The sequence below is a fragment of the Kogia breviceps genome, chromosome 8, assembly GCF_026419965.1.
Source record: "Kogia breviceps isolate mKogBre1 chromosome 8, mKogBre1 haplotype 1, whole genome shotgun sequence".
In the NCBI taxonomy this organism is placed as follows: domain Eukaryota; kingdom Metazoa; phylum Chordata; class Mammalia; order Artiodactyla; family Physeteridae; genus Kogia; species Kogia breviceps.
The window spans coordinates 110,363,275-110,388,954 of NC_081317.1; the positions used below are offsets into that span (position 1 = coordinate 110,363,275).

The following is a 25,680-nucleotide window of genomic DNA, read 5'->3' on the forward strand; positions in this document are numbered from 1 at the left end:
GTACCTGCATCATTCTCCATGTCACGGTCTCTCCATGCAGGCTACTTTGGGCTCTGGGCTTTCTGACAATCTGGGGGCTCATGGCAGCTGGGCTGCTTACATGAAAGCTGAAGGCTTCAAGAGCAAGAATTTTCGCTGACGAAGCCTCAGAGGTCACACAAATCCCCACCGCTACACGCAAGTCACAAGCCTGCCCACATGGAAGCGGAGGGGACTGGGCTCCATCTCCTGACGAGAAACTGGCAGGGGTCAATCTAGAAGAGTATGTGGAATGCGAGGCATCATTGAGGCCATCTTTGGAAAACAGAATCTACTACAAGAACATGTAATTCAACACTCTCATTTTATAAATAAGAACATGAAGTTTACAGATAAAATAGGGATATCCACGACAACTATCTTGACAGGATACCTTCACCTCGACACTCACCATTTCTAATAACTCTTCTAAGTCTTGAATCTCTAGGACAACTTGCTATTTTACCTCACTATTATTTAATTTCGTATTTGAACACATCAAACACTTTTCACATTCATCTCCTGGATAAAGACCATAAGTAGATAAAGTCAAAACTGCCCAAGTACATGAGAATAAGGAAGAGGAATCAAGTAATGTTCTTTCCTTTGTAGTCTAGGAAAATGTAAAACTTCAAGTCAAGTACCATTTCAAATGTGAGTATTTCACGTGTTCTCCTTCCTCCAGAATCAGAGAACCTTAGACTTGGAAGAGCTCACATGCACGTAGTTCAGACTCTCACCTATTACAGGAATCCCTCCAGGAAATTAACCACAAGGTACATCCTACCCAGCTGGCCAGCTCTGCTGGCCCATGCTGCTTCCCTTCTCTGAGTAGAAATCTTTCTGTGAATTTCATCCATCAGTACTAGTTCCTCCTCTGAAGTTTACCAAACAAATCTGTTCCTTTCCTAGAGGACCACTGAAACCATTCAAAACTTCGAAGTCAGGATCTCTCTGTAGTCCAGGCAGAATTTCCTAACTTCTCATCTAATTGTTCCTGGGTATAACATGCTTTCCAGATACCTCTGTCCCTAATGCCATGCTCTGAACACATTCTTATAAAATATGGAACCCAGGCCTGAACAGAACAGTTAAATACAGTCACCAGTGCAGAAAACACCCCAAATACCTGCTGCTTTCAGCTGCTTCTAAAGCAGCAGCCCAAGCAAGCCTGCATTCAGGACAGTTGCCATACTGCATACTTTGGCTCAGGTTAAACCTGTGGTCAGGTTACCTGTCCCAGGCTCTAAGTTAATTCTCATTCAACTGCTACCAGATTAGTTCTTTCCAAGGATTAAATGAGACTTTACATATCTTCACAAAATTTCATCTATTTAGTTTTGGCCAAATGTCCCAGCTTAGAGAGATTATTTTGAATCTTGATTCTGTTATCAATGATCAAAACACTTGGGACTTCCCAGTGGTTAAGACTCCGTGCTCCCACTGCAGGAGGCACAGGTTCGATCCCTGGTCCGGGAACTAAGATCCCGCATGCCATGCGGTGCAGCCAAAAAAAAAAAAAATACACATGCTGACAAGAATTACTGACATCATCATTGCTGGCAAAAAACAAACTATATAAATGTATTATTTATATAGCATTAATAAATACATTATATTATTGTAACAATTACATTATTAAAAATAATGTTATTTATTAGTATTATATATAAATGTATTATTTAGCTTGTTTGTGGGCTTAGTTTAAATTTATCTCTGACTAAAAGGCTCTTCATCGTAAGATTACCTTAAGCAAGCACTGGGCTGGAAAGCTGCTCACCTTTTGAATGGCGATGCAGATCTGGGTGAGACAGAGTGACAGGTTTGCAGGAAGTGGGGACATGCAAATTTAAGAGCCCACATCTGGTAAGCCACTGACAAAACTCAACCCAGTTCACAAATACGGGTTATGAACATGAAAATTCAGAACTAGTGAGAAACAGCCTTCATTTCAAAGGTATTTCAAGTAAAAAATTAAAAAAAGAAAAAGAGAGAGAGAGAGACTTCTTTTCCCAGTGACCTTCCCTCTGAGTTAGTTAGGGTAGTCTATAGAACTAGAAGAAAGACTGGTCTAAAATACCCCATGAATTCAACCACCCAAAGGAGAAGCGCCTGCTTGGAAGCTAGTTTTCAGATTTGACGGGAAAGGGGACTGGTGATGATTAATGAGAAAAGGACACAAACCACAATGAAGTCATTGGTTCAAAAAGCAAAAGCTATCAGAGGAATGCATGGCAAGTGATCATTAGCTGGGTATCCTGAGAGAACATAAGAAATACATGGTTTCTAATTCAATCAGGTTATAAAGGTGAAGAAATTGACCATTATTTGGCCCAAAGCCTATGCCAGAAGCCTGCTGTTTAGAGAAACAAAGTAGAAATGCTGGTAACACACTCTCAGTCCTCGCTATGGTTTAGGAGTATTTTCTCTAGTGATAAGGCTGAATCAGGAAACAAGCTGGATAGAGGAAGGAAACTGGGAAGGTGGGGGAGGGAAAAAATGAGAGAAGGGAAAAAAAAAAGGAGTATCAGGAAGTTCAACGAGATAGGAACTAACAGAATTTGTTTTTCAGTATCTCCAACTTCAACCTGCAACCAAGTGAGAAAAGATACACACACACACACACACACACACCCTTGTGCCTCTAACTCCCAGCAGGCACTGGCCAGCACAAGTACCCTCTGCAGGTCTCATGGGGCCCTAGTAATTTCAATTCAACATATTCAATCATGTCTTTGTCTCCGTAGGAAGTGCATACACCTCCAGTTTAGGCGCACCCCAATCCAGAGTTACCGTCTTCCCATGAATATAGTCAGAGTGTAGTCCCTGAAGAGACAGGAAGGCTTTAACTTCTACCGCAATGAAAAACAGTCAAGCCTGTGAAAAACTATTCCAGAGTGAAATGCAATGTTGGAAAACCAATTTCTGGCAAACAGGATTGATTTTTAAAAACATGAAATGGCATAAGCAAACATTCATTCAATAATCCTTCCTCAGAAATCTACTATGGACACTAGTGGATTATGCTTGGCATTGGATTGAAATTAGTTGATGGAATTTTCCTGTTCTCAGAGAAGAGAAGAATTATTTACTGATCAAAACATTTCAAAAAGAAAAAAATACTTCAAGTATCAACCGCGAAGCTATACGAGCCATGAATTTTAAGATGAGTAACAATTAAGTCCATTTTTTTAAAAACAGAAGTACAATGAAATTTCAATTTACTGAATCCCTACCGTGTGCCAAGCACTGAACAGATCACACACTGGGGACCCAGGAACGAGTACAGCGTAAGTCCTCTCTCTTTAAGCAGGTCATTGTCCAGTGTATATGACAGATGAGAAAGTCCACATGTAAAAATACAGTGGATCGATTTCTTCATTAAATGTATAAAGGTCAGAGACAGAATAGAAGGCGTAATTTAAACTTCATAAACGTGTCGTGGACATCTTGAGTTTAGCTTGGATTGTTGTTTTGTTTTGATGTGAATTTCTTTTTATTTCTACATATTATAAGCAACTTGCACTACCCTCACAAAGAAAATTTTCATTTTAAGTGATTTTTTTTTGGATTGGGAAGAGTTTGTTTTGTTTTGTTTTTATGCGTAGTCCTGGATTTAAAGTTTCTTTATGGTTCAAGGACTCCTGTGAAAATCAGATGAAAGCACTATCCAAACACACATCCACACAGACCCACGCACAAATTCTTTATGCAATTTAAAAGAGTTCACCAACCTCCCCATAATGAGTGTACCCCGAGACACTGCCCAAGGAGCTCTCCTATACTGACACATTACAGATGGCAAACCTGTCACATTATGATACACCCTGTATTTATATATCACTTTACGGTATGATATACTTCCAGAATTACTAAAGTAAATGACTTAACCGATAGCCTTGGGCTTTAGAGACATCAAATGATCTGATTCTACAAGGCATTCTCGAAAAGACCCATGAGATAGAAGACATAAAATTTAGCATGGAAAAGTGCAGGAGGCAGATCACTGAAACTACAATCAGCCCTTAAAAACCTGGGTATTGATCATTACTGATAGGAGCAGACTCAGCATCAGACTGTGAGAGATCCAATGATCCATATACATGATATTCTACTTCAGATCAGACAATTCAATTAGCAACAGTGATTGCTGTGTGTGGGGGGGAACTGTGGTGGAGGGAGTGTGACTATAAATGGGGCCAGCATGAGGGAGACGTTCGTGGTGAGGGAACAGTTCTGTATCTGAATTCAACAGTGGTTACAGGATCCACAAACGTGATGACATGGCCAGAACTACACACAGATCGCACCAACATCAGTTTCCTAGTTTTCACCTTGTATGACAGTTAATAAGATGTAACCCCTCTGTACTATCTTTGCAACTTCCTGTGAATCTATAATTATTTCAAAATTAAAAGTTTTAAAAAAACAAAAAGCAAAAAAACCTCATGACTGGTATTCATTAAGGGCTGCTAATGTTGTGGGGATGTGTGTGTGTGTGTGTGTGTGTGTGTGTGTGTGTGTGTGTGTGCATTTAGATTATTCAGTTCATTTGAGAGAACAGAAAATACACAAGTAACATGGTACCTATGCTCCAGGAACTCAAGCTAGCTTGTTCTTCATTCAGCCTGCCTACAGCTCCAATGACAAAGTAAAATGTTCCCAAAGCTGGCCCAGGCATTTGGTAATACGCTTCCAAACCCCTAACAGTTCAACTCTGATTGAAGGCAAGGTAGTGATGTTTTGAAACTTAAACTATTATTTTCAGCAAAATGAGAATCATTTTTCCACAAAGTTCTGTTAAAGTATCAACTATTTATGTCTCTGGCAAAATCTCAAATAAAATTTCTACATCATAACTAGATCATTAAAATGCAGATTTTTTTTTAACACAACAGAAGTTAATTAACACTGGCAGTAGTGTGGTATAGGGGAAAGAGCACTGACTTTGGATTCAGAGGGACCTGGATTTCAATCCCATCTGTGCCACTTCAGAGCTTGGTAACAGACCTTTCTAAGCCTCTCTGCAAGAAGGTCGATAATGATGCCTACTTCATAAGATAGTTATGAGGATTAAATAGAGGAATAAGTGTCTAGCACAGTGTCTGGCACACAAATGCTTAATACAGCTGTAATTTCTATTATCGTAACAGCCAGCGGTTGTAGAAATCAGCGGGCGGGGCTTAATGTGAGAGGTATGATGCTCCCCAAGCCTGATGTGGACGACGCCCAAGGTTCTTTAAACCTAGATGCAAAGACAGCATCGATATCAGCACCTTATCCACAGCACCCAGAGAGGTACTACCGCTTTAACATTTCATACCACCATGGTGTCTGAGACTCCAGAATCTGACCTCCAGCAGCGCCTTGGCCTTGGCAATGCCAAAGATTAACTTGAGGCCAATGTTGCTAGGGGGGGTCAAGGGAGTGAAACAAAGCAATATTCCTTCCAGTTGAACACTGGAGCCAAAAGAGGTTGTGTTTTCAAACAGACCTGATCAAAGGACTCCAGCCCTCAGCTAGATGGGCTGTTGTAATTAACATGGGAAGGTTTCTTAGCAACGGTTTACTTAGCAACAAGGAAGGTACAGGTATGCCTCAATAAAAGCTAACTCAATACATGAAAAGCCACATGTATGTAAAAGACAAATTTAAAAGTGACTGCTTTACAGACAGGCGTTTTATTTGGTGCCTAAAAAATGTGATTAGATTTAACTATATATACACAGGCAGGTGTATGTCAAATGTAAAATACTGTAGAGATAAAAGAAACGAAATTGAGTTATTTTAGTGAGGTGGATGGACCTAGAGTCTGTCATACAGAGTGAAGTAAGTCAGAAAGAAAAAACAAATACCGTATGCTAACACATACATATGGAATCTAAAAAAAAAAAAAAAGGTCACAAAGAACTTAGGGGCAGGACGGGAATAAAGACGATACAGACCTACTAGAGAATGGACTTGAGGACACGACGGGGAGGGGGAAGGGTAAGCTGGGACAAAGTGAGAGAGTGGCATGGACATATATACACTACCAAATGTAAAACCTATAGCTGGTGGGAAGCAGCCGCATAGCACAGGGAGATCAGGTCGGTGCTTTGTGACCACCTAGAGGGGTGGGATAGGGAGGGTGGGAGGGAGGGAGACGCAAGAGGGAAGAGATATGGGAACATGTGTATATGTACAGCTGATTCACTTTGTTATACAGCAGAAACTAACACACCACTGTAAGGCAATTATACTCCAGTAAAGATGTTAAAAAAACAACAACAACACTGCAGAGGCCCCACGTGCTCCCTGCGGCACGTGCGGCAGTGCCAGCAGCCGCAGCAGCATCGCCTGGAGCTCCTCAGAAATGCAGAATCTCAGGTCCCACCCAGCCCTTGTGAAACAGAACCCACAGCTTAACAAAAGTCCCAGAGGATTTGTGCACACACGAGGACTGAGAAGCCCTGCTCTAGGCAGTAGTCCTGACACTACAGCCAGAGGCCCCGCCTGCGAAGTTACCCACCAGGGCCTCTACTAGTGGCTCTCAGTCCTTACTCCTCACTACACAGTAGAATGAACACCTGAATCATCTGGGCAGGGTATTTTTTCTTTTAATTTAAAAAAAGCACAAAAACAAAAGGGCTCTCTCCTGTTTTAACTGCTGATGCCCAAACCCTAACCCAGACTTTGGATTTCATTGATCTGGGGTGGGACCCTGACAAGAGCAGTTTTTTTAAAGCTCCTCAGCCCATTCTCATGCAACCATGGTGGAGAAGCACGGCTCTAGAGCAGGAGCTGCACTTTGATAGAACACAGCCTCTCCACCAAGCGGGATCTTAAATGCATCAGCAGAATGAGAAATTAAGATGTGCCTGGATATCATTCTTGGACAAAACACAGAATTATATCAAGGCTGGTCTTCTCCACACCAAGTGTACCAAAATAGATTTTCCCTGGGCTAGTACTAGGGAACTGTTTCTGGAACTCCTCAAATACAGGGGAACGGCTCGCTTTAACAAGATCATAAATGACTATACTGCCAAAAAGTCAAGTACCACGCAGTGCTGAAAAACCTTATGGCACCCAACACCAGTAAGCCCTCAAATAGATGGCGATCAGAGGATGAGAAATCTCTCATCTCCTATAACGAAAAGCTTTCCTGTGCTTACCACATAAATTCTTTTAAAGTTCTACCAGAAGCCCATAAATAATATTTCCTGGGCTTCCCTGGTGGCGCAGTGTTTGCGAGTCCACCTGCCGATGCAGGGGACGCAGGTTCGTGCCCCGGTCTGGGAGGATCCAACATGCCGCGGAGCGGCTGGGCCTGTGAGCCATGGCCGCTGAGCCTGCGCGTGCGGAGCCTGTGCTCCACAACGGGAGAGGCCAAAGCCAGTGAGAGGCCCGCATACCACCAAAAAATATATATATATATTTCCTTCCCCGATCTGTTCAACTGTACAATTTCAAAGAGGATGCTGGAGAGAGAGGATGCGGGTTGGGGGCAGTGAAGCCTGGCAGCAGGGAGAATCAAGGAATCCAAGAAGGCGAGGATTCGGAAAAGCCGGTGCAGGGGGAATGCACGACTGGGAGAGCTGGGACAGAAAGACAGTCCCTGGGGGCCCAGGGAGGGGCGTGGGGCTGAGGTCAAGGTGCAGGGTGTGGCCAGGAGGGGTTGTCAGGGCAGAGCAGAGGCTCAGAGAGCATCCCTGAGGGTACTGAGGACGCTGGAAGGAGGGGAAGACTGAGATAAGCCAGGGGCGAAGTCCCTGGTGAACCAGGCAGAGGGCCTAATCCACATCCCACAGGGACCAGGGAGGGGCGGAGCAGAGGTGTGACCAGAAGTTGGGTTGTCTGATGACCCCAGCTCTTTCCAACAGCCTCCTGTGAATGAAGCATCCAGTGCAGCCTGAACTCAGAACGCCCCCTCCCTAATGACCCACCTGCCTGGACGTAACTCAGCAGAGCTGCAGGAAGTGCCGCTCAGCAGGCCCCGGGGGGGGGCCCAGGCCTCCCTCCTCTGTCCTCATGGCTACACATGCGGGGGCAGAAAAGTGCTGAAAGACTAGGAGTTTGGCCCTAACCTACAAAGGAAGTCACCAAACAAAATTTCCAATAACTGGTAATTCTGAAGTCTTTGAAAATTATATTAAGTAACAAATAGCTACCATCCTGGAAAATTTTCTGACAGTCTGGAGAAATGTCATTAATAAATGAAACGCATCTTTTTTGCTCTGTAGTCATCAGGGCCTTGACTAGGAACCAATAAAGGAACATGAGTATGACACATCAGATTAGTTGAGTGATAGTTACCATAGCTAGTGAGAGCAACCATATATTTCAGATTTTCATAGATATCAATAAGATCAATTTTAACTATTTCTATCCCATTATCTCCAGAAATGCATATTCTACAAATCCTAGTATTCTGGTATCCAAACGACATCCAGGGCTGTCTCTTACAGTTGGAAATGGCACAAAGAACTTCGTGCTGTATGACAGAGCCCAATTTAATCGTCAGGATCATGAATTATGGATACACCCCATTCAGGGCGCAGTTTAGTCACTCGATCCTTGTCTTCTAGTTTTGAAACAAACAACACTGTACAGTGGAGGAAATCCCACATCTAAATCCCCTCCAAGTTCTCCATGCCGATCCAACACTGTCTCAAAGTGCTTTTCAAGTGGAAGAGCCCAGGACTGAGCGAGAGTCCAACCATCTTCCTCACAGCCATGCTCCAGAGAGAGCTACGCAGTCTGCGCAGAGCGAGCAAAATAGCCGCCTGCAACGCCTCCCTCTCTGGTGCAGATGGAGAGACGCTGGCCCCTTTGAATCTATCAGCAACAGGCATTCTTCCTGGAGGTTAGTCTAGTCCTCACACCAGGAGGGAAAAAACCCCAGAGAACATACATTCTTTTTAAAGTTCCTTATAATACATCTCATCTATCAAGTATTACTATTCAGAGGATACCATTTAGCCTTTGTATGAAGCCTCTAGAAGTTTTTTTTGGTAACTTTGCCTGGAAAGTACTATGAGCAATAAATATACATAGTTCTATACACAGTTGAAAAATCAATCGTATGTGGTTTAATACCTCGGGAGTCTTCTTATTCTGTCTTTTCCCAAAAATGCAGTCAAGATCTGTTTGGCTCCGAGATGAGAGATCCTTCCCTAGAAAAACATGATGCCTTCAGTAATACATTCTTTCTAAAATAAGGAATACAAATATAAACTATGAAACTCCTGAAAGCAAAACAGGTTTTGGAAAAGAAATAAACAATTTTGTAAACAACTGACCTTCTGTTTCCCCTTCACAGATTACTGCAATTAAATAAATTTAAAAATCACTTAAAAATCAAATAAGTGAACCAGAACTCGTGACTTTCTCTTAATGTTAGAAACAGCCCTGAGCGCGGAGATAGAGAGGAAAGCTCAATTCTAAAGCAGCTCTACTACTGGTATGCCTTCAAGGTATGATTTCTGGGCCTCTGGGCTCCCCATGTAGAAAACAGATCCCGTTTACTTCAAGGAGACATGAGCTACTTACTTAGGATTATGAAATACAGGATAAAAAAAATGCTGCTAAGAAACGTAGCTCCAAAACCCCACGCGAGCACAGGAGTGAGAACATACTGCATTTGACACACAGAAGCTCAATAATTAATTGAATGAATGAAATTTAATAAATGCAAATAAAATTCGTTGCATTAGGGTGAAAGGGTTTCAGATTTTTCTCTTTACATTTTTTTACTGTAATAGCTATAGCTTTTTAAAATAAAAGGATACATAATAAGAGTCGGAAATTAAATGGCTGCTGGCATAAACAGTGTCCAAAGGATCCTTGATTGTTATTAAAAACCCTAAATTCTTTAACTTAATTTCAAACCCACAAACCAACTAATTTAAAATTCACTTCTATGGAATTTCCACTTCTACCAATAATACCCTGTGAGCAGTGGACCAAATCTAGTCCCATTTGTCAACTTCATGGTAAATGTATTCTAAAATGTAACTACTACATGTAAAGTCTTGAGGTTCTGGGGGAGTGAGGCTCTGGGTTAGACACCAGAGTCTTTGTTCTGAGTTGGAAGCCTGAGTTCCACTGTCACAGACCCACTTGTCTTCTTGGTTTCCTGCAGCAAACTGACTTGGCAAAGTACCGTCATGACCTGACCCAGAAAGGTTCTAGTTCACTGACTATCACTGGGGCATTCAAATATGATATTGCTCAGTGACTCCATGAAATTAAAAAAACAAACACCCTTCGATTTAATGCAAAACCAGGCGCCAAAAACAGTTTCCTAGGCTGCAGTACCAGACTCACGGGTCCAGTCAATGCAACCTGTTCCTGCCAGGAGGACAGGCTCGTGTGTGCCTCTGTGCTGCTCTCGCCTCTCTTCCTGAGCTGGAAATAAATGAAGCTTCCTGGTTCTACCTGGTTATTACGTAGAACCCAGACAGAAGACCCCAAAGGAAAGCTACTCAAGAGCAAAATGAAGCCTATCCCAGATGGGAACTCAGAAAATGAACCAGAAAAGTAGGGAATAAAACTGGTTGGGAGGGCTTCCCTGGTGGCGCAGTGGTTGAGAGTCCGCCTGCCGATGCAGGGGACACAGGTTCGGGCCCCGGTCCGGGAGGATCCCACGTGCCGCGGAGCGGCTGGACCCGTGAGCCGTGGCCGCTGAGCCTGCGCTCCGCAACGGGAGAGGCCACAACAGTGAGATGCCCGCGTACCGCAAAAAAAAAAAAAAAAAAAAAAAACAAAAAACAAAACTGGTGGGGAGAAGTGGACAACGTTCATGAGGTCTGAGATCTATTCCGAGCTTTGCCCTCAGCAGAACCCATTCTGCACGGCAGAGCACATTTGGGTGGCAGTTTCTAGTTCGGAAAAAGGAGTTGTACTGAGTTCAAAATACGTGGCAGCCACCCATCCCTAAGCTAGCTCCTGAAATGGAACAGATATCCTAAAAGAAATGCAAATGACAATCTCTTTTACAGCAACTGAACTAAAAGGAATGCTGGAGGGATTAAGGAAGGGAGGGTACATGCAAGATGACAATTCTAAAACAGGATGTCAAAACATGAACATGCAGTGATGAAAAACAAATCTAGAATCAAAGGGAAAGCTGTCAAGCTAGTAGAGAATGTACCAACGAAGGCGCGAGTGTTTCTAAAGTTTTGGTGATGGGTTCTCGTATCAGAAATGTCTACCCTTTAGCAAAGTTCACTTAAGTAAATGTAGAAACCAGGACTGTTACAGGCCTTGCTCTGGATTTGATCTGGAAAACAAAACACAGAGAAGAATTAAGAGACCAATGGAAAGGAACGTAAAGGTAGATAAAACTGTGAAGATGGAAGTGATGCTGAAATAGTTATTAGTTAATGGTCCTGGCTGAATAGTTTATAAATGTTATAAAATTATGGCCAGTTTTGAATAAAATATACATATTAAAAATGACTTTGAAAGTTATTGGCCTCAGTTCTGAATGACGGTCAGATCACAGCAAATCCTGTAGCTAAACTTGTCTCTTAGAGAAAATGACAATCAAAAAATTGAACAGAATAGGAAGTATATGTTATCTGCCTGGATTTGGTTTATTTTTCTACCAGTCCTCAATTGGCCGTAGCATTTCAAGAACCAAGGAAAAAAGGTTCTAGTAGCCAAGCTGATGTAACAAAGTCCATGAAAGGATGATCTGATACTTTCAGAGAACAGCACTTTATTTATGATCATTTTAGCTGTTTTTCTAATCAGGAGGATTATCAGGTGTTCCTGTCTATCAGTGCAGCAAATTGGAAGAGAGGAGCATGACCGCAGCCAGACACCCTTACAACACCAAGAAGTCCATATGGGAAGCAAATAAAACGATAAAAAATAAACGTAAGAACTTAATAATCATGGAAATTTGGAACCTCTTAGTTTAAGGACAAAAGACACATAGAGCCCAACAAGTGCTAAGGTGAAAAGTGTATTATAGCACTGTATTATATCCAGGACTCAAAAAACTGAGTTTTTCTACTCAGAGTAAAGGGGCAAGGGTAAGGAAATGCAGGTTTGAGAAATATGTTTGTTAAATAAAAAACACTGAGGGGTTACGTAGGTAGCTTCACTTGCTTAGAAAATTTATTTGCATTCCCCAATCAAGAAGGATAAAACAAATGATATTATATTTTGATTTTGTTTTTTAATGAAAATACATAGGACTGATAATAAGCTTAGGACAGAAGATTAAGAAAAGTTCACTGGAAGGGTAATAATGTGAGAAAATCAGGAAACCTGAGAGAATCAGAGCAGGGAGTAAAATAAGTGAGTCCCTCACAGCCAATAATAAGACAGTCGGAACTTTTTAAAAGCCTGCAATGGTGCTACCTCACAGTTAAAAGTCAAAAGAGCCAGAGCCAGAAGAGGAAACGGAACACGCGTCCCCCGAGCCTGACAGCAGGTAGCCGGCCTGGCCAGGACACTACAGTCCGCGTCCAGACCAGAAGCCGAGCACGGGGACGCGCACTTGTGAGTGTAGTTTCCTTGTTGAAGGAGTGAAGCATCACAAATTGTCACAGCAGTAAGAAGCCTGAATAAACTACCACAGTGAAGCCACACAAGTGCAGTGTACACAACCTTCCAGCCGCCCACTGCATGACTGGGAGCAACAAGCAATGCTCTCTGGACAACTTCTCACTGTATAATATTAAAAACCTCAAAAACGGCTTTGGAGAAATTTATATTTTCCCTATTTTCTTTTCCCTGCAGATATGGCCTTGCCAAACATTTTTCAAATTAAAAGAAACCACTGTTGAAGTTAGGCTTTTAAACAAATACGGATGAAATTAACATTTTGAAATAATGTAATAAATGATGTCAAATTTAAATTATAAATTTAGGACTAGAGAAAGGAATAATTATGTATCAGAACTAAAATGCTACAGCCAATATTTAGGCAGTAACAGATTTTACAATGCTATTTGCTACTGTAATCTTTATCTTCACTCTTCACACCAAGCTAAATAAAATGCCGTCTTTCCATGTTTCGTTTCCTGGACCATAGATGGAGTTACAGTGTGAATCATCCTCATTAAATAAGTGAGTTAGTTACTGTAACTATGAGCGTACCCACGGGCAAAAATCCTTATCATCCACCATGCTGAACAATCAAAATGTCGACACGACGGCATCATTTCTGGTAAGTTCTAAAGCACGACCTATTTTAGAACTCAACAATGACTTAAAAATCTTTCATTTCACAAAAGTGGAAACTGAGGCTAAAAGAGGGGAAGAGGTTAAGTGATTTGTACGAGACAGTCATGGCCAGAATCCAGTTTCCTGTGACCTAAGACAGTCCTCCTTGGAGGAAACTGAGAGTTGATCATTCACATCCAGTGACAACAGCTGCTCTACAAGGAAAGATTTCTTTCAGTAAGTTAAAGAACTTTAAAATAAACGTTTGGGGGACTTCCCTGGCCGTCCAGTGGTCCAGCACGGAGGCGCTTCCACTGCAGGGGGCATGGGTTCAATCCCTGGTCAGGGAACTAAGATCCCACATGCTGTGCCGCACGGCCAAATAAATAAATAAATAAAATTTAAAAAAAATAAATAAGTAAATAAAAATAAACTTTCATTGTGGATTGCTGAGATGGACGGTAAATGAGTATTTTCCTCACTACCTAGATTTCTGCCTCCCTCTATCTTTTCTATTCATTTCCAATCTGCAATTCCTCTATTTCCCACTCAATCTTCTCTGCTAACTTTGTGACAATATATGTTGAATTACCTTCCCTGCATACCAATGCCCCCTGCTCCCCAAACAAGGCTAATAAATAAGCAAACCTCATTTTAAAAGAGAGAAAAGGAAAGCACAACACACCAAGCAGGTTGATAGGGTCACCTGGCAAGGGGGCGGCTTAACTAGAAACAGAAAGGAGACACGCCCGGCATCCATTAGATTAAAGTAGATTAAAGAGGTTTATCCCGGCTTCGGCAGGTGCTTCAGATGAAATCATGCATGTAGTCAGGTACTAAAGGAAAATGAGAAGATTCTATTCTCAAAAGTCAAAGCTTAAAAGGCTGCCGTACTACCCAAAAGTCACAGCACACTTTCAATTTCATGTTTGCTCAGCACCCCTCCTGCTGTATCTTTTTTTTTTTTTTTTCTATAGGGTCTAATGAGAAGGAGGGATATTTAAGGGGTTGGGTATGAAGTGACCATTTAGCCTCTCCCGACAAGGACAGAGGGGCCAACAAGGATTGTTTTCTGTCCTGCAGCAGGTCAGGGGTGGAGAGGAACCCTGCTCCGAAGCCATACAGGAGAACGACAAAGAAGGTTCTACCCTGGCAGAAAGAAGAGAGGCTAACACGACGAGCCAGACAAGCCATACCTGCCGGGACAGGGAAGGGGAAGCCCCAGTCCCTCCCTGCACGCGTCCCCAAAGCTAATCGGTTCTCTCCTCCCTTCAGCTCTGCCATGAGCCCTCCCTCAAACCAAACCCAGTCTACCTTTTGGGGTCCTGGCTCCAAATGAGAGCCACCATTGACAGTTTAGAGCAGTGAGAATTCCAGTGCCCACTGCTATTCAGCGGGGTTCTAGGTGTCAGGGAATTCCCAATCATGCCAATGAGACTAAAGCAAAGACACGTGCTTTTCCTGGCATACAGAGGTAGAAACATACATCCACTCTCCCACAGACAAACCATCAAATGGTGACTAGATAACATAGCTATCATACTTACAACTTTAAGTAGATTAATGTAATAAATAACGTTTTGTGCCTGAAAAGTACACTTAGTACACAACACTGTTCCATGGGAAAACATCTGGGGAGTTGATGAGTTCACAGTACATGGTTTCTTTCCAATACAAGACGGCCACCTAGTGGTTAAAGCGGACACCTGCACCCACGACTGACCGTGTAGGTACAGCACTGGGAAAGGAGTGGGGAGGTGGCGACGAAGGAAGACATGTTTTCTAACACTATTTTTGCAATGACCACGGAACACCTAAGTTAACACTACACGAAACAGAGACACGGTGTGGAATAATAGAAGAGTCAACTCGGGAGTGAGATTTCTCATACTGGAGATCTCAACATGGCGCATAATTCTCTAAACTGGCACATTTTAGGAGCTGACCAACACCAACATTAAGCTCTGAAAAACAGGAAAATGTAACTAAAACTGTTGAGCAATAAATTACAATTTTCTGATGTAGCCACATAAAGTCCCTTTTCTCCTCTAAACAGCAAGTTAGCTTCCACACTCAGCTTTTTACCAAAGGACTTGTACATAGTCTAAAGCCGAATCTGGGGCCCACCTCAGAACGAATGGGTCTGCATCTGCATCCTAACAAGACCCCCGGTGACTCACAGCAAGAGCTGAAACGTCAGCGGTGCTTTAGATCGATCCAGTCAGCACGGCCCTCCTTCCCCATTTTGTAAGTAAAACAAGCGATGCTGGTGAAGAGCTAAAAATGCTTTAAGAAATCCAGTGTGAACACAGAGATTTCAAACACGTAAAGAAATGCTTAATTTTACCTTTTGTGAATTTCATATAATGAACACGGTTTTTGGAGATTTTGGACTTCTCTTCAAGGCTGAAAGATTTCTTTTCCTTGTTGTCTGAGGAGTCTTTTAAAAAAGCATGAAAAGCATTACATTAAACTCTCTGCATTCCATTCTCATTCTCTTACAGTGACACAGTCTTATTTAAATAAAATCCTATGAGCCCTATTATTTATTACTGAACTCTAAAAATGATTAGAAATATTCTTAAACTGTGTACTATGGATCTAGCAGGGCTATTCTCCAGAAGTTTATAACATCCTGGAGGAAGAGAAATGAAAACTGCTGTTCACACAAAAAACCTCCACACGAATGTTCATGATAGCCTTATCTGTGATAGTAAAATACTGGAATTAACCCAAAATTCCTTCAATGGGTGAATGGCTGAGCAAATTCTGGCACTCCCTTATATGGGAACACTACTCCACAATAAAGGGGAAGGAGCTGTTGATACTGTGCAACAACCTAGATGGACTTCAAGGGCATTATGCCTAAATGAAAAGGTCAATCTACACACTATATGATCCACTTAGACTATAACATTCCTGAAATGACAAAACTACTGAGATGGAGAACAGATGAAAGGTTTCTAGGGACAAAGATGAAAGTGGAGTTTGGAGGTTGGAGGGTTAGAAGGTGGGTGTAAATACAAAAAGGCATCATGAGGCAGCTCTTTTGTGGTGATGAAGCAATTCTATATCTTGATTGTGGTGGTGGCTACACGAATCTATACATGTGATAAAATTGTACAGAACTACACACACACACACACACAAATGAATGAAGGCTAAAAAAAAATAGTGAAAACTGAATAAGGTCTGCGTTCTAGTTAATAGTCAACATGAGTGTCAATTTCCTAGCTTGGATGTTATGCTATGGCTATCTTAGATGTCACAGTTGGCGGAAACTGGGTGAATGGTATTCAGGACTCTTTCTACTACTATTTTTGCAATTTCCTGTAAGTCTATAATTATTTCCAAATAAAAAGTTCTTTTAAAAAGTGAATAAAGGTAAGACAGATTGAAGATATTCAAAAACACATCAGAGATGATAACCAGGTAGAGCATGAAGGAGCAAAGCCAGCACTGAGCCACCGCCTTGAACACCAGATTTCACTGGAGGCTTGCCTTTCAGGACAAAAACGACAAAAACAAATCGCTGAGGAATAAACTCATGTGGTTACTCCTTTGACAAAACAGGAAAATGTGAGCCAGAAAGCAGTCTTAGTCCTTTGCCCGAAATATCAGAGCACGTAGATCCGGGGTGAGAGTCAGTGACAGGACTCTCAGTAGCTGCCTGTGTTCTCTCATCTTTATCTATTTGTCAAGTTTAGGTAGCAGAAAGAGCACATCACAGGTAGAAAAGAGACTGAATTTTCCTATGGTTATATCATAAGGAAATATAAATATGAGGTTAGAGAAAGGAGAAAAAAGGGAATTTTCACCTTAGTAGTGAAGCAAAACAAGCACATGTCCATTAAACACATTAGTTAAGGGTATTCCCTCCCAGGAAATTAGTCATTTCAAAAGCAAAGTGTAAATTACATAGCAAGGCTCTGAACAATGTCAAGGTAGATGTTTCAAGCTTTCAGCCAATGCCTAGCACAGCTTAATCACATCAACAACCTGAAATGTTCTCCTCTGTGGTCACTTCCCAAGATCAGCTTGGGACTTTTTCAAAATTATCCCACGAGGAAACTTTCTGCTCTTTTCTGTGGCCACTTTACATAGCACATAACATTTTCAATATTGATGTTCCAAACACAAACTACCAAGCACAGTACCAGCTTGAAGTGGCTTTTACCCACTGAAGGCTTACTAAGCACCAGGCGCTGGGCTGTAAGCTTTCTGTGCCATCCTGCATTCCATCTCGGCAACCGCCCTGGAAGGTAGCTGCTAGGACTGATAAACCGACTTCACAGGACACTGAAGCAAGAGGGGTAAAATTAGGCCCATCAAGGCGGTGGCTATGACGGAACTGGAACCCAGGCAGATCTGCATGAGAGCACACATCCTTAACCTCCACACTGTGTGCCAGCGGAGCTGCGCTCACACTTCTGGGGACGTGAGAACCTCCTGGGAGCTTCGCCACCTTCCGAGCACACAGCCTTTCCAGAGCAAACCCGAGCCTGGACACGTCCTAGGGGAGCAGTTTCTACCTGGCTGTCCACACACACGCTTTCCCTAAAGCTGCTCTGTTCTGTGTGGATGCGTCAATCTGGTCCTCCTTCTTTGCTTCTCCCCTGCGTCCTCCCTCCCACTTTACACAAGGGGAGCACAGCTCTCCTCTCACCAGGATCAATAAGGAACAAGCCACAGTACTGGTGTCATGGAGGCATCCTTTAATCAAAGCCACAGACCCAGCACTTCCAAAAAGGTTTTACTGTTCTAATAATTATTTATCAAAATTTATATTTCCTGGTTTTGTTCATTATAATCTACTAATTAATAAAGACAACCTAATCCAAAGTAAAAGTATTTACCTTTAGGCCTTGGGGCTATTAGAAATAAACCCAAAATTTATATGTATTTGTTTTGTAGCAGAGAAACATGGCAGGGTAATGAATTTTTCAAAGTTTAAGCAAAAAAATATATTAACATATTATGGGATATATACAAGGGAAATATTTCAGAGGAAAAGAAACTAGGAAACGTAATATCTCTGAATATTAAAGGACTTACTTTTCTATTTTTAAAGAGATGACCGTGGATATCAAATTGCTCTGGTATTTAACATCCACTGGATACATTTGGAACTGATGGAATGCTTTTATTCTAAAATGCCAATTTTCCCAATAGGCCAGATATTATATTCTTTGTAACTATTTAAAGCTGTGATTAAAAACATTACAGATGTCGATCTAAAACTGTGAGATAGGGTATACTGTTTTTTGAAATTCCCTCAAGATCCCTGGGAGCAAAAAAATTTGAAGATTCCTGTCCTAAACCACACCTTTGTGGATGACAGGTTATCAGCATCCCAGTTTATTTCCAAAATATTTAAAATCACAAGGGACAAAATACCTGACAGAAGTAAAAAGCATTTCTTAAAACCATGAGATAAGTCTACCAAAAAGCTGAATTGAGTCTGGGAGTAACTAATTGAGATAGGATAATTTTTAAAAATGAAATTTTAAAGAATATAGAGATTTCTGTGTCCCACAAATGAATAAGGGTTATTTCTAGAATCTTTGCAAGATTCTATGAAGAGAATAGTATAGAATTTCTGTTTAGTTGAAAGGCAAACTGTGTTGATTCGGTAAGCAATCTGAAGGAACTAAAAGTATTATTATACCAGAAAAATATGTTACTAGGTTATCGTGTCATCTGCTTGTCAGCTTTTTTTTTTTTTCTTTTTTTTTTGGTACGCGGGCCTCTCACTGTTGTGGCCTCTCCCATTGCGGAGCACAGGCTCCGGACGCGCAGGCTCCGAGGCCATGGCTCACGGGCCCAGCCGGTCCACGACACGTGGGATCCTCCCAGACCGGGGCACGAACCCGTATCCCCTGCATCGGCAGGCGGACTCTCAACCACTGCGCCACCAGGGAAGCCCTGCTTGTCAGCTTTAATTCAAGTAATAAGACCAAAAATTCATTTGGATGAAGATACTGTATTTACCAAAGATGACTTGGCAGAAAAGTAATCTCAGCTCTCATCCATTTCCTGGCAAACTTTTCTGTTAAAGGACTATTCTAAAGGCTGGACTGTACTGAGCGAGACGGAGGCAGAGCTAACAGCCCTGTCCCTACCGCAGGGGTGCAGCACCCTCTAGTGGTCTTGAGGTGGAAGTTAACCTATAGATCAGTAACTCGGTTAATGATTTACTATACTTCTATGGCTCAGGCAGAAAAAGACTCAGCCTGCACAGGTGAACCTGTGGATGGGGCTGCACACGGACAGACACCACCATCTGGAGTCTGTTATGCCCTCGCCAACTTCCTGACAAATAACACAGGCTTCCCCGAGTCACTTTCAACACTTCACTGACGGCCCTTGCGGGAACCCATCAGGAAGGCCCGGCGGCGGTGACTGTGCCCGGCCTGGGCAATGAGCGCAAAGCGGCCTGTCCCGAGCCGGGGTTTTCACGGCTATTACAATGGCATTTCTCAGTTAGCAAACAGTAATCACAATACCATCAAATTGGAACAAAGTAACTTTCCAGCTATCACTGTCAAATCTCAAAAGCAAACTGCTTAAAAATCTGCTTTCTCTTTTCCACAGCTCCAAAAAATAATCTCATAGCTCCTTCCTTTATGGAATCCTGGTGTGATAATTTCTGGGCATCCCTATCACTTGAAAAGTTACAAAGTATTCTCTAACTCAGTACATCAAAGGAGAAAGTTATGATACCAAACAAGGTGAGAACTTTCCCTGTTCAAGAATGAACGTGTGGGGCTTCCCTGGTGGTGCAGTGGTTGAGAGTCCGCCTGCCGATGCAGAGGACGCAGATTCGTGCCCTGGTCCGGGAAGGTCCCAATGCCGCAGAGCAACTAAGCCCGTGCGCCACAACTACTGAGCCTGCGCTCTAGAGCCCGTGAGCCACTACTGAGCCCATGTACTGCATCTACGGAAGCCCACGCGCCTAGAACCCGTGCTCCGCAACAAGCAAAGCCACCACATTGAGAAGCCTGCGCACCCAAACGAGGAGACCCCTCTCGTCGCAACTAGAGAAAGCCCACGTGCAGCAATGAAGACCCAACGCAGCCAAAAATAATAAATAAATAAAAATAAAATAAATGTATAAAAAAAGAAGAAGAAAGAATGAACGTGTGAATGCCTGTAGGTAAAAGAACCCAGACTCAAGAGCTTCTGCCTCCATGACGATGGTCACACTAAAGGCCACCTCAAGTCTGACACCTTAATGTCATTGAACCTGTTTGCGAAAAGTGATGGCCATTATACACCAGATTTTCATTAAGGTAGACGTTGATTCCTGATACTCAAATTGTTGCATCTGTACTCTTTAGTTAACCTTCATTACAGGTTTAACATGACATAAATTACACTTGCCATGTTTTACCTCCAGAAAAGGACCCATGCAATTTTCAGGAATCTTTTATCTCCACAAACATCACCACACGTAGGAGTACTTGAAGTCTGTACAATTAGTTACAAAGCAAACCCCTCATTACCACGTCCAGGGTTAGAAACAGAACACTACCTGCATCTAGAAGCATCCTGCACCCCTGTGCCTCTTCCTTCTATAACAGGGGTTCTCAGCCTCGGAACTATTACATTTGGGGCTGAATGATTACTTGTTCAGGGCAAGGAGGAGACACACAGCTGTGCTGTGCATCGTATCAACAGGATGTTTAGCTGCATTTCTGGCCTCTCCCGACCAATGTCAGTAACATCGCCCCAGCTGTGATCACCAAAAATGTCCACAGATATTGTGAAATATCCCATGGCAGGCAAAATCATCCCCAGTTGAGAACCATTGTCCTAACAGTAACCATTACCATGATTTGGGGGATAACCACCCTTCCCCTTACTTTTCGTTCTGGTTTTAGCCAGTCTTGGGGGAGAGGGGGTAATAGCCATAGAAAGTGCCTAAAGCACAATGTACCAACATACCTGTGTAACTACCAGCTGGGTCAAGAGACAGAACACCAGCCCAGGAATTCCCCATGAGCCCCTTCTCAACCCCAAACCCCTCCCCCTCCCCAAAGGTAATCACTATTGTGACTTTCATAGTAGAGTACTCATTTCTACTAGGAGTAACTTTATAACAAAAGTTATAACAAAATAACTGTTATAACAAAGTAACAAAATAACCTTACCACCCAAGTCTAGTACCTAAATATCAGATTTCTGCATTCCATCTGAAGTTCTATGTAAGTGGAATCACACCGCATGTTACGTGTCCCACTTCTTTCAGTCAGCGTTGAGTTAATGAGTCTTCAACACCAGAAGCAAACTACAGCCTGTGGACCAAATCCGGCCCACCACCTACTTTTGTAAATAAAGTTCTATGGGAACATGGCCACATCCATTTGTTTATATATCATCTCTTGCTGCTTTCATACTCCAACAGCCAAGTAGTTGTGACAGAGACACTTCGGTCTGCAGAATATCTCTATCTGGCCCTTTGTGGAAAGTCTGCCAAACCCTGCCCTATACTCTCACATGTAACGGTACTTTATTCTTCATTTTGTTGTATTTACAAATGTGGCAGTCTACTTTTCCATTCTATTGTTGGCGGACATCTGGGTTATTGCCAGTTTGGGGATGCTACAGATAGTGTTTTAAGTATTCTTTCCTTCTGACTGAAGGATGTACATCCTTGAAAATTTCCTTTATTTATGGCCTACTGGTGGTAAACTTTTTGTCTGAAAATTTATTCTTGAAAGATATATTTGCTGAATGTAAAAGTCTAGGTTGCCAGTTATATTTCCCTCAATATATTACTCCAATGTCTTTGGCTCCCATTGTTAAGAACTCTGCTTTGATATATAACTGTTGCTTCTTTGAAGATAATATGTATATTGTCTCTGGCTGCGTTAAGAATCTTCTCTCTCTTTTGTGTGTGTGTGTATGCTGTTCTGCCATGATGCTATGTTGTCACATCTGTTATTATATTTGCGAGTAGAGACTTTTAATGTAATCTGCATGGATTCTCTCAATCTTCTTAATCTGTGGATTTGCTTTATCACCAGTTCTAGACAGTCTTCAGCCCTAATCTCCTTAAATTTTTTTTTCAAAGTACAATTCAGTCAGAACAACTCTTTTTTTTTTCAACTTCATTTATTTTTGGCTGCGTCGGGTCTTCATTGCTGCACACAGGCTTTCTCTAGTTGCAGCGAGCGGGAGCTACCCTTAGTTGTGGTGAGCAGCTTCTTACTGTGGTGGCTTCTCTTGTTGTGGAGAACAGGCTCTAGGCGCACGGGCTTCAGTAGTTGCAGCGTGCGGGCTCAGTAGCTGTTGCTCATGGGCTCTAGAGCACAGGCTCAGTAGTTGTGGCGCACAGGCTTAGTTGCTCCACAGCATGTGGGATCTTCCCGGACCAGGGATCGAACCTGTGTCCCCTGCATTGGCGGGCGGATTCTCAACTACTGCGCCACCAGTGAAGCCCCCTTCTCTTTAAATTTTGCCTCTGTTCCATTCTCTCTCTTCTTGTGCTGCTGAACTTTTATTAGATATTAGATTTTCTCACTTTATCCTTCATTTAAACTTCTATTCCATATTTCCATCTTTTCGTCTTTCACACCTGCATTATGGATACTATCTTCTAATCTATGGTCTACACTTTCTTTAGCTGTGTCTACTTTATTAAACCCAACAGCACATTCAGTATCCACACCTATGTGTTAGAAGCCACCTAAAGTCATCAATAATGCAAACTTATGAATACCTGATGGTAAAGAAAAAGCTTAGGAAACGAAGAGATTTGGATAAATTTTCAAATAAATCCCTCATATCTTTGCTACTCTCTCTCAACTATTCAGGAACTGAAAAAAAACTGGGGGATCTAGTTATTTTGGTATTTACGTCATTTCTTTCTCTCACACTAGATTTGAAAGTTTCTTCAGAGGGGGAATGAGTCTTTTTATCTATTTCTGTATCCTTAGTCTTCAAATAATACCCTCAAGAAAGTGAAAAGACAACCCACAGAACTGGAGAAAATATTTGCAAATCATATGTCTGATAAAAGACTTGTACCTGGAATATATTAAAAATCCTTACAAGTCAACCATAAAGACACATAGCACAGTTTAAAAATGGGCAAAAAACCTGAATAGATACTTCTTCAAAGAAGACACACAAATGGTCAATAATCATGTGAAAAGATGTTCAGCATCATTAGCCATTATAGAAATGCAAATCAAAACCACAATTAGATACCACTCCCACCAACTAGCATGGCTATAAAATCAAAGACAGATAATAGAAAGTGTTGGCTGAGATGCAGAAAAATTAAAACCCTCCTACACTGCTGGTATCACCCAACAATTCCATTCTAAGTATAAACCCAAGAGAAATTAAAATATATGTCCACACAAAAACTTATATGTTAATGTTCAAAGTTGCATTATTCAAGATAGACAAAAAGTGGAAACAACCCGATCCTTCACCTGATGAACAGATAAACTGCAGAACATCCATACAGTGGACTATTGCGTGGCAACCAAAAGGAGTGAAGTACTGATTCACGCTGTAACAAGGCTGAACCTTGAAAACATCATGCTAAGTGAAAGAGACCAGTCACGAAAGACCCATGTTGCATGATTCCATTTATATGAAATGTCCAGAATAGGCAAATCTTTTTTTTTTAACATCTTTATTGGAGTGTCATTGCTTTACAGTGGTGTGTTAGTTTCTGCTTTATAACACAGTGAATCAGCTATACACATACATATGTTCCCCATATCCCCATCCTCTTGCATCTCCCTCCCTCCCACCCTCCCTATCCCACCCCTCTAGGTGGTCACGAGGCACCGAGCTGATCTCCCTGTGCTATGCAGCTGCTTCCCACTAGCTATCTGTTTTACGTTTGGTAGTGTATATATGCCCATGCCACTCTCTCACTTCGCCCCAGCTTCCCCTTCCCCCTACCCGTGTCAAGTCCATTCTCTACATCTGAGTCTTTATTCCTGTCCTGCCCCTAGTTTCTTCAGAAACTTTTTTTTTTTAGATTCCATATACGTGTGTTAGCATACGGTATGTTTTTCTCTTTCTGACTTACTTCACTCTGTATGACAGACTCTAGGTCCATCCACCTCACTACAAATAACTCAGTTTCATTCCTTTTATGGCTGAGTAACAGTCCATTGTATATATGTGCCACATCTTCTTTATCCATTCATCTGTTGATGGACACTTAGGTTGCTTCCATGTCCCGGCTATCGTAAATAGAGCTGCAGTGAACATTGTGGTACATGACTCTTTTTGAATTATGGTTTTCTCAGGGTATGTGCCCAGTAGTGGGATTGCTGGGTCGTATGGTAGTTCTATTTTTAGTTTTTTAAGGAACCTCCATACTGTTCTCCATAGTGGCTGTATCCATTTACATTCCCACCAACACTGCAAGAGGGTTCCCTTTTCTCCACACCCTCTCCAGCATTCACTATTTGTAGAGTTTTTACCGATGGCCATTCTGACCGGTGTGAGGTGATACCTCATTGCAGTTTTGATTTCAGAAGAGGCAAATCTTTAGAGACAGAGAGTAAATCAATGGCTGCCGAGGGTGGTTGGGGGAAATGGCGAATGAATACTACTGGGTGCAGAGTTTCTTTTGGGGGTGATGAAAGGTTTCATAATTGGTTCTGGTGACAACTCTGAATATACTAAAAGCTGCGGAATTGCACACTGTAGATGGGTGAATGGTAGGCATGTGAATTACAACTCAACAAAGCTGTTAACAAAAAGTGCAGCGACTCCCTGCCCCGTCCCCTGACCCCGCACTCTTAGCTGGTTCTTCTCATTTTCCTTACTACATGTTTCTCAATGATATTCTCATGCTGCTATTTCTTACCAATTTTCAATTGACTTCCAAAAACGGAACTGAGGAACAGGATGCAGTTTTAAATTGGCAACTGAGTGTGGACCTTGTTGAGAAGGTGCACAGCAGCTATCTGGGGGAAGAGTGTTCTGGAGAGAGGGAGGAGCTAGTGCGAAACCCCAAGGCGGGAGCATGCTTGGTGTATTCAGAAACCAGTACAGGAGTCGGTGTGGTCAGGATGGAAGTGGTAAGAAGGGGGAGGGTAGGAGACAGAGTCAGAAAGGGAGAGGGTCCATTCTGTGTGAGGCTGCAAGCCCGCTGAAGGGACTTTGGCTTTTATCCTGAACAGAAAAGAGGAAGCAACGGCGGGCCCTGGGCAGGAGCAGCACAAACGCACGTACCCTCGCAAGGAGTCACTCTGGCTGTTAGGCTGAGCGCGCACTGAGGGAGTCTACGCGTGGGCGGAGGAAGATCGGTTCAGAGCAGCGGCTCCCCGTCAGGGCCTGCTGCCCAGGGGACACGTGGCACTATCTGGACATATTTTCGGTTGCAACAACTAGGCGGAGGGGGTGCTAGTGGCATCTTGGGGGTTAGAGGTCGGGGACGCTGCCAATCATCCTAAAATGCACACGACATTCCTCACAGCAAAGAATTATCCAGCCCCAAACACCAGCAGTGCCATGGCT

At 42.4% G+C, this 25,680-nt stretch overlaps 1 protein-coding gene across 3 annotated transcripts in view; it reads right to left on the reverse strand.

Annotated features, from left to right (window-relative positions):
• PINX1 (PIN2 (TERF1) interacting telomerase inhibitor 1) overlaps positions 1-25,680 on the reverse strand; it is an 80,081-nt gene that overhangs the window by 45,303 nt on the left and 9,098 nt on the right. For 2 of the 3 annotated variants that reach the window (XM_059071294.2, XM_067040027.1), the window contains exons 5-6: positions 15,530-15,622; positions 9,100-9,176 (exon numbers count right to left, since the gene is read on the reverse strand). In XM_059071294.2, the coding sequence (XP_058927277.1) occupies positions 9,100-9,176; positions 15,530-15,622 (170 nt within the window). The remainder of the gene's footprint in view (positions 1-9,099; positions 9,177-15,529; positions 15,623-25,680) is intronic. The other variant, XM_067040026.1, reaches the window with a different exon arrangement.